General features: G+C 41.1%; 1 protein-coding gene across 3 annotated transcripts in view; it reads left to right on the plus strand.

The window, feature by feature from the left end:
• The window catches only part of Csgalnact2 (chondroitin sulfate N-acetylgalactosaminyltransferase 2), a 34565-nt gene extending 25274 nt beyond the window's left edge, over positions 1–9291 (plus strand). For all 3 annotated transcript variants that reach the window (XM_085686950.2, XM_087904370.1, XM_085686951.2), the window contains 2 exons: positions 1369–1450; positions 7303–9291. In XM_085686950.2, the coding sequence (XP_085543076.1) occupies positions 1369–1450; positions 7303–7595 (375 nt within the window). In that variant the 3' untranslated portion in view covers positions 7596–9291. The remainder of the gene's footprint in view (positions 1–1368; positions 1451–7302) is intronic.
• Positions 9292–15474: the final 6183 nt, after the last annotated feature.

Consider the following 15474-nt stretch of genomic DNA (forward strand, 5'->3'; position numbering starts at 1 on the left):
ACTCTTTAAACAAAGCTCATGGATGCTACTGCCCTCCTTACTTGCAGTGATGTCTTCCAAGTATCTGCACAGCTTCTTCTCTCATTTTATCCAGGTCATAGTTTTTCCTCCTCAAAGTGTTGTAAGAATCTCTACACAAGGTAGGCTTTTCCTGTCATGTTTTCCCCTTGTGGCATAGCCTTTTTGAAATGAATATGCATTGGTTTGCAATCTTCCTACAAATCCCTAATTTTGTGTTTCTCTACTTGGACTTCAGTACCAACAACTTTATTTTAATATTGGTTTTTCTCATGGCAGAAAAGGATTTGATAGTTCCAAACTTCTATTTATACCCTTTGCCAGCTGTTGGCAAACTCTGTGAAGAGCCGATGGGAGTTATTTCAGGCTTTCCAGGTCAAATGGTCCAGTTGTAACTATGCAGCTCTCTCTTCCTGTGTAGTGAAAAACCCATGTGTCTTTGTCATGATAAAACTATTTGTAAAGCAGGTGGCAGGCAAGAGTTAGCCCAGGGCTGTAGTTTATTGACCCCTTGCTTATGCCACATAAAAAGAACAAGTTGTCTTTTCTATAAACTCTCCTAAGAGTAAGAAGATCTAATGTGCCCAACAGCCTGCCCTTTTTAGCTTGTTGGTTTGAATTTCGTCTTAATACCTGTTAGCAACTTACACTAAGCGGGGCAAAATTGTCTCACAGGTACAAAGTGTTTATGCCCTGCTGTGACAGACAAGTGTTTCCTAAAACTTATAGGCTGTAGATATAATGGGGAGGGCCTTTGTTGACTCCCCATGGGAAGCCTTACCCTCTCCTAGGAATGGATGGGGCATGGGGAGGTGGAAGGAGCAACAGGAGAGAGGAAGTAGGAACTGGGATTGATATGTAAAATGAGAAAAGATTGTTTTTTTAAAAAATAAATTAATTAATCAAAAAAACATACAGGCTGTATAGAATCAAATAATCACCAGAACAAAACTCTACCAAAGAAGATGGGGAAATGGGTGCTGGTAAACACCCAAATAAAGTATTGTGTGTAAAGATGATCATGGTAGATTGTGTATATGCACATTTAACTCTTGCCATCCTATCATGAGTCCTTTGAAGTCAGAGCCCTGCTGTTTTGTTATTAGTGACCTCAGCCTGAACTCTGCACAGGGTTCGAGTTCAGTTAAATTGCAAGTGGTAGGATCCCGTGCTCACACAGATTGGAGTATTTGTTTGTTTTGTAAGGTCTCAACAGAATAAGTGCATATGATCCTTGGTCAGTCACAAATGACAGGCAAAGTATTTTTTATAAAATGACTTGTTTATTTATTGATTAAAACTTCTAGTTATTAAAAATTAAATTGAATGTTTTTTCTTCTCTATCATAAGGTTCATAAAAAGGATTCAGGTTTTTGGAGAGATTTTGGCTTTGGGATGACTTGTCAATATCAATCAGATTTCCTGAACGTTGGTAGGTATATACTATATCTAAGGATATAGAACTTGATGTCTTTATTCTAGGCCTATGGCATTTTTAAAAGTATCAGATTTGAGTACTTTTGGTTAAATTGTAAGGGTTATATCTGAAATATGAACGGTAAAGCAAAGTTTATAATTAATGTCTTGGATTAGTAAAAGTGGGGTTATAAAGGTAAAAACTAAATTTACCAGTTTTTTAAAAAACAAAAACACACCTGTAATGGTCTGTCCTGTCCCTTTAAGAGACAAGCCCACCCACTCCCTCCCCTGTCCACTGAGGCAGGCAGATCTTCTGCTTCCAGCCTGAACTCCTTCCCTACCGGCTCTCTCCAGAAGAGGCAGCTTCTGCCGACCTTCTCCCCACTCTCTCCTTCCCCCTCCTCTCTCTTTCTCTCTGCCTCTCTCTCTGCTCTCCTCCCTTCTCCCTTTTCCCTCCATAACCCACTAAATAAATACCCACTTTCTCTGCATGGCGTGCCTAATAGGTCTGTCTCCCACCAGCCTGGGACCTGCTGGCCCTTGGGGAACAGCTTTTACTTTTACCAAAAGAACACTGTGCTGAGAAAACACTTGACTGCATGTTACTGTGTTACAGTTGTTTGCAGTCCTCCTCCAGAGTTCTCTAACTGTACCACTGTGTCTAGTCAAAGGCTTCCTCTTTTTCATTTAGCGGTGAAGCCCTCTTTCATTCTCTAAGTGCTGTGCAGAACCCCAGTATTAAGACAAAGAGAAGGGGGCATCTCTGAAGTGGGAGCTGGAGAGCTGTCTAGCCCTAGCCCAGAGAAGCCATAGAGGCCTGGCTTAATCTTCTCTTCCCTCAGTTTCAGTCATATTCACAGAAGGCCAAGTGTCAAAGAGGAGTGTTGGCAAAAGGGCTGCTTGTTGGTTCCCAGCCGCCCAGCTCGCTTAAACCTGAAATAATCACACAGAAACTGTATTAATTAAATCACTGCTTGGCCCATTAGCTCTGGCTTCTTATTGGCTAACTCTTATGTTAATTTAACCCATCTCCATTAATCTGTGTATCGCCACATGGCAGTGGCTTACCGGCAAAGTTTTGGCATGTCTGACTCTGGCAAGCTCCATGGCATCTCCCTGACTCTGCCTTCCTTCTCTCAGCACCCAGCCTAGCTTTTCCCACCTAGTTCTGTCCTGCCCTTGCCATGGGCTCAAAGCTGTTCTTTATTCATTAACCAATAGAAGACATAGACAGAAGGACCTCCCACACCAGAGGAGTGGATCCTGTGATTCCAGGTTAGTTAGCGTCTCCATCTCCACTAGGTGCTGGAAGTCATAGGATGATTCTTGTGATACTCTTAATCCATGGTGAATTCACTTTTATAATCAGACCTTTCACTCTGTCTCTTTATAATAATTTAATACTGGGAAAATAAGAAGTAATGATAAGACAAATGCCATTTCCCTGACTTTTTCACTATCTTTCAAAAATATATTTTAGTACACTATAACAATATTGTGAATGTTTTGAGTACTATATTGATTTACAGATTGTGGTGAGTCCACAAGTATTATACAGTAAATGAACAGCTGACAGATCTATTAGACTAAATCACGGGAGTATGGACACTCCACATGGAGAACACATTCAGCAGAGCTGCGGGAACACTTGTCTTTTGGAAAAGTCACTGTCTGTTCTTAAAAATCATGGGAAATAATGACGGTTTTCCCTTCAAAATGGAATTCATTCCCAAAATACCTCAGCAGTGTAGCTTCCTCCCATAAGGACAACAGAATGACCTTCTGTGAGGCCTTAGAGAGATAACATTCACTCTTTGTTCCAATAGTCAAATTTACATAGAGTCTGTCCCGCACAGTTACCTCTGCTAACAGACCACACAGGAATTTCAAGAAGAGGGGAAGACAGCCCTTACCTGGTGTGTTTCAGGGCCCCTTCGTGACTTTATCTAGTGGTTTGGAATGTCAGGTGTTTCCCCTTGGATGCCGACCCCTCCTGGAGTGCTGCTTTGTCGGGTTCTACCTGCCTTTTTGTGATTCTGAAATGCATATTGATATCGTTGTTTTGCCTATGGAAATTTTTTAACCCTGACTGTAAAAACTAAAAACTTAGTGGAGATTGCCCCTTTTCTCTCCCTGTTTCCTCACTCAAGGAATAAAGAATATGTAGAGTGCTGGGCAGTAGTGACACATGCCTTTAATCCCACACTCGAGGCAGAGGCAGGTGGATTTCTGTGAGTTTGAGGCCAGCCTGGTCTACAAGAGCTCATTCTAGGACAGCTAGGATTGTTATGCAGAGAAACCCTGCCTTGAAAATAAAAAAGAATAAGGAGAATGTGTAGAAGTAACAGATGTGAGTTAATTCATTTACCCTCAGATCTTCACTTGCCATAGACATACTGTTCTGAGCCCTGACGGGGTGCTGAGATGGGTATTTAAGGCCCCCCACATAACCTAAGTTGTATAGTTATCACCAATCAATTTAGACTATTACCATCCTTAAAAGAAACCTTATGCCCATTAGTAATTATTTTCCATTTCCCATCAATCCCCACACCCCCAAATTCATTAATCTACTTCCATTGATTTGCTCTTCTGAGCACTTAACATAACTGCAGTTGCACATCCCATGGTCTTGTATTACTGATTTCTTTCACTCATCATGATCGGTGCTGTGTAGTAGGTACTTCATTCCTTTTTTTAGTCAAATAATACTCCACTGTATGGTTATACTACATTTTTTCTGTCTATAGATAGATATTTGGTTTCTGTTTTTATTTAGGCTATTATGAATATTTCTGCTATGAACATTTGAATATTTGTGTATATACTTGTGTAGATACGGTTTTCATTCTCCTTCCTATAGTACAATTGCTGGGTTATATAATGTGATGGTTCATCTTGAATATCAACTTGAAGGGATTTAGAACCACCAAGGAAGCAAAACATGCCCAGGCATGTCTGTGAGGCATTTTCTAAACTGTATTAATTCAGATGAGAAGACCATGCTAAATGTGTGCCATACCATTCCATGGGCTAGGGTTCTGAACTGAATTAAAAAAAAAAAATCTAAGTACAAGATGTGTTACTCTCTGATTCCTGACTGGGAATAAAGTGTGACCAACTGCTCACAGTCCTGCAGCCATGCCTGCTGTGATGTACCCTTAAACTGGGAGCCAAAATAATCTTTCCTTAAATTGCTTCATGTCAGGGATTAGTCACAGCAAGGAGAAAAATAATACATCAGGTAATTATGTTTAACTTTTTCAGGAATTTCCGTGGTGTTTTCCAAAAGTCCTGTCTCTGTTTACATTCTCCCAGTAGTGTGTGATAGTGCTAATGTCTCTACATCTTCATAGTTTGTATTCTAATCTTATTTTTAAGATTTATTTATGTATTTTATGTATATGAGCACTGTGTCTGAGTGTACATATGTGCCCCAGAAGAAGGCATTGGATCCCATTACAGAGCCACCATGTGGTTGCTGGGAATTGAACTCAGGGTCTCTCTGGAAGAGCTGCCAGTGCTCTTAACCTCTGAGTCATCTCTCCAGCCCTATTTTTTTTTCAGGTGTTATAGAGTGTGTGTGAAGTGGTATCTTGTTGGGGTTTTGTTGTTGGGTCATTGGGTCAGGTCTCAGTGTTTTAGTAAACTTGTGGCCTGTACTGAGAACTTGGTGCATTCTTCTTCCCTCTGCTCCTTCTGGACAGGGCAGCTAGATGGAGGATGGAGGTGGATGTTGCCTTACTTCCGGCTCTGACTTAACAACAACAACAAAACGCAGCAAATCAGGTTCTGATTGACCTTTCCCCTGATATCAGGCCTTAGGAGAACTGAATGCACTTGTATATTTTAGGATGATTTCCCACCCGACTCTTGTAACTCACTTTCTAGAAACTACAGAGTTTAAAAATCTAAAGATTTTTTTTTTCTGTTTTCACCGTGAGAACCTGTGAAACTAGGAGTAAAAGTCCACTATGAAGCCCTTTGTGGATAGGCCCCTTGGAGTCTCTGACTCTCAAACTGTCTAGCAATTTTGGAAATGTAGGTTTTCCTGCCCCAGTCAGTACTGGCTCCTGAGGACATTTCTTCTGCAGAAACTTGTGATTCTTTGTGCCTTCCTGTCTCTTTCCAAGTTTCACTCTGTGACCTTACTTCTCAGAAGGATCTAAGAAGATGACTGATTTTTCAGCTTGCTCAGCTTTTTATCTGTTAGGACTGAGTGATGTTTTCTAAGCTTCTTAAATGCCGCACTTAAGTTCCATCTGCGTTTAGTTTAAGTGTCTGTACTAACTTTAGCATTTGAGCAGCTCATTTGTGTCTGTAAGGAAGAACGGCAGAGTGGGGTCACATGTAGCATTTAGTAAAGCTGTGATTGTCTAAACTTTTTAGAGAGCCTAGATGTGGATGGGAAATTAAATCATATCATTTTTTTTTTGTTTTGGTTTTTCAAGAAAGGGTTTCTCTGTAGCTTTGGAGTCTGTCCTGGAATTAGCTCTTGGAGACGAGGCCAGCCTCGAACTCACAGAGATCTACCTGCCTCTGCTTCCCAAGTACTGGGATTAAAGGTGTGTGCTACCACCACCCGGCTAAATCATATAATTTGAAAGGAAACAAAATGTAGAAACCTGGGTTTCAGACGATTGTTTTGAAGACTGTTTTCTAACTGTTCAAAACCTTCAAGTTCTTTTTTGTTTCCTTGCTTCTTTAAAAAGTCAGTTGTTGGGGCTGAAGAGATGGCTCAGGGGTTAAGAGCACTGGCTGCTCTTCCAGAGGCCCTGAGTTTGATCCCCAACTCCCACATGGTGGCTCACAACCACCTGGTGGGATCTGATGTTCTCTTCTGGCATGCAGGCATATATGCAGACACAGTACTCATTAACTAATTCCTTCCTTTAAAAGTCAGTTGTTCAGCTTGAATCCAATTTTAAGTGTCTCCATTCATTGTTATCCACTACAATTGGCCTCTGCTTTTTCTACTTCTTCAGAATTTGCTAATAAGATTATAACATGTGTGCTGCCAGGTCCACTGGCGCTCTCTTTTCCCTTTACTTTATTCAGTATGGAGACTGCACCTGGCTGCACCCCATTCACAGCCTTTATTTTTTGAGACAGGCTCTTGTAGCTCAGACTGGCCTCAAACTTAAGACCCCCTGCCTCTACCTCATAAGTGTTGGTATTATAAGTGTGAACTACCATGCCCAGTGTTCTTTTCTTTTTTTTTTTAAGTCTTTTAATTGAGTAACACTCACCTGGCAACTTCTTCCTTGAATATGGTTTTCAGTTGGCTACTCTCATTAGGGCAGAGTTGTATATCGCTGGTTGGGAGATGGGTCCCACAAGCCCCCTGCGCCTCTGACGGAAGTAGTCAATAAGTTGAGCTCTGGTGATCTTTTGCAAGCAGACTCAGCTGAACTCATGAAGATGGCGGCAGTGTGACCCAAAGAACAATCCTGTATAACACCATCTGTGCACCATCTTACATTTCTGTCCACAAGTTTGTCTATTTCTTGTGTTTTCTCCTATGGAAAGTTTTCTATAACCCAGAAAATCCTGTTTCTTGAAGGATAGAAGGAAGTATATTAGTGGTGGGGGTTTTATTGTATTTCCTTCTCTTTTGACTTTCTGTAGAACTTAGTGTTCTTTAATATTTATTGTGATAGAGATGCTCTCAGCAGCTGATGTTGAACGTGCATAGTCTAAGTGTCAGCTGTTAATGGGATTTCCAAACCAGGAAGTTATCCTCGTATCTGTCATCTTTGTGCTGTGCCGTGCCATCTCAGCTGAAGCAGAACATTTAATGTTAAGATGCTTGTTTATGCTCTGTCTGCCAGACACTTGAAGTGTCAGCTTTGTTCCTTTCTGCAGGTGGATTCGACTTGGAAGTAAAAGGCTGGGGTGGAGAAGATGTTCATCTTTACCGGAAATACTTACATGGTGATCTCATTGTGATTCGGACTCCAGTTCCTGGTCTTTTCCACCTCTGGCATGAGAAACACTGTGCAGATGAGCTGACACCCGAGCAGTACCGGATGTGCATCCAGTCCAAAGCCATGAACGAGGCTTCTCACTCCCACCTGGGAATGATGGTCTTTAGGGAGGAAATAGAGATGCATCTTCGCAAACAAGCGTACAGAACAAACAGTGACACTGCTGGGTGACAGCCATCAGCACACTGAAGTCAGAACCACAAACCAGCACTGGTTTTCAGCCTTAATCCAAATCTAGATTCTGTGCCTCGTCCAGAGAAAAACTGTTTATTTTTCATGTTCTTTCTGAATTTTATTTGTAGTTCAGCTTGATGGGAGAAAAAAACACAGGTGTTTTGATGCAAAGCCAGTTTTGTGAGCGTACTGTTGCAGAAACAGTTGACAAAATGAAATTTGGTATTTGTTCCCAAAATAGTTTGAAATAGAGTCTGCCTGGTACCTGTGTTCTGATTGGTCCAGGGGTGCTAGGCTGACGTGTTGGTCGGCACGTGTACAGGGAATCAGAGCATTGGTTCATGCTCCATAGGCAGATATCACCTGCTAACCACTGAGTCGATCATTCAGCTTCAGTTTTTAATGAGAGCTTTTGTTGATGACATGTAGAATGTTTCTTCACAGGGAATAATTAAATGACACATCTGAAATCTCCAGTCCATCAAGAAGGCAGAAATCAGGGCCTCTTAACTTCCTGTTGCTTTACCTCTAAATCTCTGTCTTTAAGCCAATGGATACAGTAGATATAGTTTAGAATCTACAGTTTGATTATAAATAAAACATAGCATTATGTTATCATCATCTTCAAAATACATAATCAAAACTGCTAGATTGTTTTGAACAAACAAGTAAATGAAGAAGCGTTTAAACAAATCATTTTGTTACATTGGAATGCAGGAAAATAGCTAGGTTTGGGAACATCATCTTAATATAAGCCAGAGGCATCAAACCTTCCTGAAGAGGCATAGAAGATACAAACATTATAGTATGGTTTTGTATGGCTTTTGTTTTGCACTGTCTTATTTAGCGTAGGTACAGATATATTTATTTTCTAATATGTTAATATTTGCCACAGCTGTGTTTGCATTTGTATTATACTTCCAGTTGAAGGCATTTCACTGGAAAAAAAGCAATTTAATGAATTGTATAATAAGATCACTCTGATTTGAAAAAAAGGGAAGGAAGGAAAATAATCTGATAGAAATATGAATTATGGAGTACTTTAAAAAATATGTACAGATTGACTTTTATTTTAATTGAAGTGTAAATTATATTAATGAGACCAGAGGAATAAGAAATTATATTCTGATAGGACTGTACTATAATATTTATCATATGGATATTTTATCATTGGGCCATTTACTAAACAAAGTAAAAGGCATGCATAATTTTTTCAGTCCTTGACTTTTATTAAAGAGGAACTACTATAACCCATGAAAACTCAGAAAAAGTCATTTTTATTCAGTAAGTCATACACTTTCAGATGTTACAAATGCCAAATTTCTAGGTGCTAAAGTGAATCCAATTTCATAATAACTAATTATTGAGGGTTCTAGCTGGGTAATATTTAGGTGTTTTTTTTAAAAAAAAAAGAAAAGATGTATAGAGTGCTTTCTGCAGAATAAGAAAAGCCAGCGTCTCCTTTGTACACATTTATTGTGAAGACCATGGATATGGTATTTAAAATTAGGAAACTTAATTAATTTGCAGAGGTGGATTTTGGCTTGGTTTTGAGATAAATGATTTTTACTTTAACTCCTGTTTTTTAAAGGTAGCTTTTATTTGAAGATGGAAGCAGACAATGAAAGCATTACTATATTTTTTACATTAAGTGGTACCAATAAAGTATTTTGTTACCAAAATTAAATGAAAATGTGGTGAATTAATCTTGTTCTCATTTAAAATATCTTAAGTTCAACAAAGTACACAGCATGCTGTCGTGACATTAAAGAAGAGTAAAGCGAACGCCAGTGCGCAGTGACCTGCCTCTTCTGTGCCCCTCCCAGGGCTGTACACGCCTCACTCTTTGTCACAGTCAGTCGGATTTGGTCAGAATTTGTCCATTGTTCCTTCACAGTTTCCCCAACTCTGAATATCTCTACTGTTTAATTTTTAAATTTGTGTTATTATTTCATTATGTTTTCTAACTTTTATAAGGTATTGTGTTCTTAAAGTTCACCCATGTTAATGTCCAAATACTCATTTTTACTATTGAGTAGCATTTCATGAATATATTATGATATTGATATTATTGATCATATTTGTGGTGCTTCCAAGTTTTTTTGTTATACTATTGGTGGCTCTTGGTTGTTTATAGTTTTATTGTTTTCTTTTGCTATTTCAAGCAGTGGTATCATGAGCATGACCGAACATGCCTCTTGTAAGTGTGACACAATTTCTGTAGGAGTAAAATTCCTATATCATTAGTTGTATGCATATTGAACTTACTTTTCAAAGTACACCACCTTCAGCACAGGTGGAGTATACTTGTGTCCTTGGTAGTACTTAATTTTATCAGACCTGAAAACAGTACTCCTAAAATGAATCTGTGAAATAGAAAGGAAGAATCTTTTTGGAATTCTTTTTTATAAAGCCATGTTACCTTGATACACAAGCAAGACAAAAAACCTTTTAAAAGGAAAAAAGAAAAGAATTAATTATAGGACAATCTTCTAGTTCTCAACCTGTGAGTCACGATATCTTTGGGGACAATTGGTCCTTTCATGGGGGCTGCCTAAGATCATCCTGCCTATCAGAGTTTTACATTATGATTCACAACAGTAGCAAAATTACAATTACAAAGTAGCAATGAAAATAAGTTTATGTTGGGGGTCACCACAGCATAAGAAACTGTATTAAAGGTCACAGCATTAGGAAGGTTAAGAACCATTGTCCTAGATGAACCATAGGTACAAATTTTCTCAACAAAAAACTTTCAAAGTAATTTAAAAAGATCATCCAAAATGGCCAAGTCAACCTCATCCTAGAGATGCAGAGGTGGTTCAACATACATGAATCAATAAATGTAATCCATCACATAAATATACTCAAATACAGAAACCAAATGATGATCTCATCAGATGCAGAAAAGACCTTGACAGAATTCAATATTCCCTCATGACAAAAGTCCAGGAGAATCTAGAGACACAGGAAACACCTTAACACAATAAAGGCAATAGCAATATACAACAAGCACACAGTCAATACTTTACTAAATGGAAAAAACTTGACCTACTTCCATTATAATTAAGAACAAGGCAAGAAGCCAGGCAGTGATGGTTCATGCACTTGGGAGGCAGAGGCAGGCAGATCTCTGTGAGTTCGAGGCCAGCCTGGTCTACAAGAGCGAGTTCCAGGACAGACTACAAAGCTACACAGAGAAACTCTGTCTTGAAGAAAAAAAAAGCAAGACAAGGATGTTCATTCTCTGCACTCTTATTCAACTATAGGGCTTGAGGTCTTAGAATATCCTTATTTACAGACGGTAAGATTCTATACATTAAAAAACCCTGAAAATGCCACCAACAAAAACACCTGAAGCTGATAAACATATTCATGGAAGTAGCAGGTTACAAAGTTAACACAAAAATTAGTAGCCTTCCTATATACCAACAAAAACATACAGAGGAAAAAGTAAGAAAACAGTCACATTAACAATAGCCTTAAAATCACCTTGGAATTAGTCCAACCAAAGAAGTGAAAGATTTTTACAATCAGAACTTTAAGACACTGAAAAAAGAGGGTGAAGATCCCAGAAGGCGGAAATACCATCCATGCCCATGGACTGGCGGGGTGGTAATGGATATAGCTTTCCAGCCAGAGGTAATCCCCAGATTTGATGCCATACCAATCAGAATTCCAATACGATATCCATAGAAACTCAGAGAAGAACCAATTGATACAGAATCACAGAAGACCCCAAAAAGTCAAAACATCCCTGAAAAATAAAAATAATGCCAGATTTACCACCAAACCTGATTTCCAGTTATGCCACAGATACCTAGTAATCAAAACAGCGTGCCACTAGCACATGAAAATTAGTAATGAATGGGGAAAAAACCAAGACCCAGCTATAAGTCCATGCACCTACAGCCACCTAACTTTTGACAAAGATGCTAAAACACAGTGTTGAGAAAAGACATCTTTAAACAATGGTGTTGGGAAAACTGGATATCTATGTGTAGAAGAATGAAACTAATCTTTTTTTCTCTCACCCTTCACACAAACGAATTCCAAATGGGTCAAAAATCTCAATGTTAGACCTGAAACTGAAGAGAGAGTAGTGGGTCCACTTCAGGATGTGGCTCAGGTAAGGACTCCCTGAGCAGGACTTTGGAAGTGCAGGAAATAAGACCAATAATCAAAAGCATGAGTTCATGGAATTCAAAGGCCTCTGTGCTGCAAAGGAAACAATTGACTGGCAAGTCAACAGAATGGGGAAGATTCTTTGCAAGATATACATCTGACAGAATATTAGTGCCTAATATACAGGGAACTCAAAAAACTAAACACCAATAAAACAAACCAGTTTTTTTTTTTTTTCGAGACAGGGTTTTTCTGTAGCTTTTGGCGCATGTCCTGGAACTAGCTCTTGTAGACCAGGCTGACCTCAAACTCACAGAGATCTGCCTGCCTCTGCCTCCCAAGTGCTGGGATTAAAGGCGTGTGCCACCACCACCCGGCTAACAAACCAGTTTTTAACCTGGGCTAAAGAACTAAACAGAATTTAGTTTGTGGGAGTGAAATTTTTAATTAACCGCTGTGGGAATCAGTGTAGCAGTTCCTCAGAAGACTTGAACTAGATCTACTTTATGACCCAATGATACCACTCCTGGGCATAAACCCAAAAGACTGTTTCCTGCTATAGAGACTCATGACCATCCATGTTTATAGTTGCTCTATTCACAATAGCTAGGACATGGAAACAACACAGATGCACATGAATGTACAAATGACACAATGGAATTTTATTCAGCCATAAGGAAAAAATGAAATCAAGAAAAATGCAGGTAAAAGGATGAAACTGGAAAACATACTGGGTGAGCCAACACAGACACAGAAAGAAATACATTCTCACTAACATGTGGATCTTAATGTTGAAGCTTTCAGTGTGTGTGCACTTAAGTTTGAGTACCTTAAAACCCATAAACCCAGAAAGGAACCGTTGGTGGCGAGGGGAAAGAAAGATCTTAAGCAAGGGAGCCGTATAGCATAGGTAATATGAAGGAGAAAATGGAAATGCTGAGGAGGAAGTTTTAAGCGGGAAGGAGCATGGGGATGGGAGGGCAGATGAGGAGGTTGAGGAAAGGATAAGTAATTTCTAAGGATGTTGGAAAAAGCCACGTGGAAACCTATTTTATAAACTTCCTAAATAGCTATCGACATAGCAAGATATACCTATGGGCACTGTGTTGGCTAATGGTGACTGTCAACTTTATTGCATCTGGAATCAATTCCTGTGGGGAATTTCTTATTCAGAATCTTTGAAACAAGAGCCGTTACACATCTGGGCCACACTTTCTGGTGGCTGCCTACTTGAAAGCATATGGAAGAAGGAAACTGCTGTTTGCCTGCTTGCCCTCGCTCTTGTTGTAAGTCCATCTGTCTATTGTTATAATGCTCCCTCACCAATATTAGAGCCAACATCTTTGGGATTCCAATGTAGACTGAAGACCGGCAGCCTCTCAGAGTCCTCCAAGCTTTCTGCATCGGGTTGTAACTGCAGAGACATCCAGCCTCGCAGACTAAACAGTGACCATATTCCTCCCCTCTCCACTGTGAGTCAGCAATTGCTGTACTACCTGGAATACATGTTATAATCCAGCCTAAGAGATCCCTGTTTAATATATCTGTATCTATTCTGTCAGTTCTGTCCCATTAGAGAACTAATGTAAGCACAGTAGTGGCATAAATGTTAGGGGGATAACCAACCACGTTCCAGTTGGGTTTACGGCATGCACCACAGGAGGAAACACATGCCTTAGTACTGGAAATCTGGCCAAGAGCCCTTTGTTGTGGAGCTCTCAGACCCCAAGGGTGAAACAAACTGCCCTCTAAATTCATATTTCTTTGCACACCAATGAGTACAGATTTCATTAGAGAGATCTCTTCATGCAGTGAATGGTGGTTAAATTAATGCAGAAACTCATAACTGGTCCAAGGGAAGAGACAAAGTGACTGTGAATACAGTCACATGTTGGACATCTTTATCACACCCCCTCCTCAAGGGACCGTCACAGAAGTGTGGTGTAAGAGTCAGATGTTAGGGATGACTGGAGCAAAAATACTGTCTTGTGGATATAATAGGACCTCTACAATTGTGAACGGAGAGAGATGAAGTTGCCTGTACAAGGGCAAGCCAGTCAACATTCTAGCATGGGATGGGAAGGAATTCATAATTCCCCTCCCCTAGTTAAGGAGCCATGAGCTGTCCCGCGCTACCGTCTCGCCAGCAAGAACCACGCGGTACACATAGGATCCTTCTGCAGAAAAGCTTTATGTCTCTTGGGAGCTAGAGCATAAGCCACATGGCGGAGACCCAGATAAGATGGAACCCATCCCTTATATAGGAAACAGACCCTGCTCTGGACGTGTCACTCTTCGATTGGTCAACTGCTCCCAGTCCCAGGTGATACCTTGGGAGTAGTGGAAAAATACCAACACGTGTGAGCTTTCTAGCTCACCTGGCGGTGCAGCGCCATCTATGGTGGAGAGTGTGGTTGCGGCCCTCTACATCTCCCCCTAATTTTACTTCTTTGCAGAAAGGCAACTCCCTAGGAAGGTAAAGATAGAGGTCGCACTTCCCAAAATGAAAACATTAAAATGGGCTTACACGGAATCTGTCCCTAGGCTCATGACACCTGGAACCTATCCGGCCTGCCCTCTGCCAATTTTCTGGGAAAGGGAATATACGGCAGGAAACCCTTAAGCAGAGCGACTTATCTCTCAGAGAGGGTCATTCTCTGTGCGATGCTCTTCAGCTCGACAACCTTCAGGGCTAGCTAAGCCAAGCACTCCACCCTGTGCAATGGACCACAGTCCTAGGGGTGCAGGAGCTGGTTGGCTTAAACCTTACTGCTTTAACATAGATAACCACATATCAGTAGAGGCCCCCTGTTCTAGGGCAGCCAGCGCTGAGCAAAAACCACTTTATCCCTATGGCTTTGGGATTTGAGTCAGCAGACCATCCAGAGGAGAAACACTAATCCATAGCATAGGACTGTTCCAAAACATTTCCACCCCCACCCATTCTTTGAAGTAGGGGATGAAGGACACAATCCAGGACTGGAATCCTTTGGCCAGGCTTATGTCCACTCGCGTGGAGTTGATTGTCATGATGGACCATCTCAAGGAGGACAGCAAATCATCAAAATTCTCCTGCAAGATACAAAGACAATTCTCGGGACAAGTTAGCCACTTTTATAAAGTTCTCATATGGTACACTGGTCACACATAAGGCTGGAGTTTTCCATTCACAGCCCAATTGGGCAAGCTGCCATAAGCTATCCACCTGTTCTTGCATTAGGTCAATTATTTGATTAAGAACCATTATTTCACCTCTAATAGATGTATCTATGGTAGCCTGCTGATCCAGGGCTGTAGCCACTGTGGTAGATAACTGATTGAGGGTCTCTGTTTTTCATGGTATAGGCCGTGCTGTCCCAGTGGCGCCTAGGAAAAACCCAGGCCCTGTTTGTTGATATTAGGTTTAAGATTTATTGGCTCCCGTACTCCTTGCCAGTACGGTGGCCTCGGGTTCCAGAGCCCGCCCGCCATCCAAGGGCTGTGTGCGGCCCTGGACCTGCTCGCTGCGCGGCTCCCCGTGTCCCGCTGTGCGGCTCCGCCTGTCCCAGGCCAGGAAGTGGCAGCTCCACCCCCAGGCGCCCCTGCCTTCCCCGCGGGGCTAGCCTAGTTCTCTGAGGCTGTGTTGGTGGCAGAGTGTGGCGGGAGCCGACACTCAGACCGAGGCGGCACAGGTGGCAACATCTCAAGGTCCGCGCCAGAGCCGCTGCGGCTCAAGGGGCTGATGGGAGAGGCGGCGAACAGGGCCGCTTTC

Source organism: Myodes glareolus, chromosome 3 (assembly GCF_982192425.1).
Source record: "Myodes glareolus chromosome 3, mMyoGla1.1, whole genome shotgun sequence".
Taxonomy (NCBI): Eukaryota; Metazoa; Chordata; class Mammalia; order Rodentia; family Cricetidae; genus Myodes; species Myodes glareolus.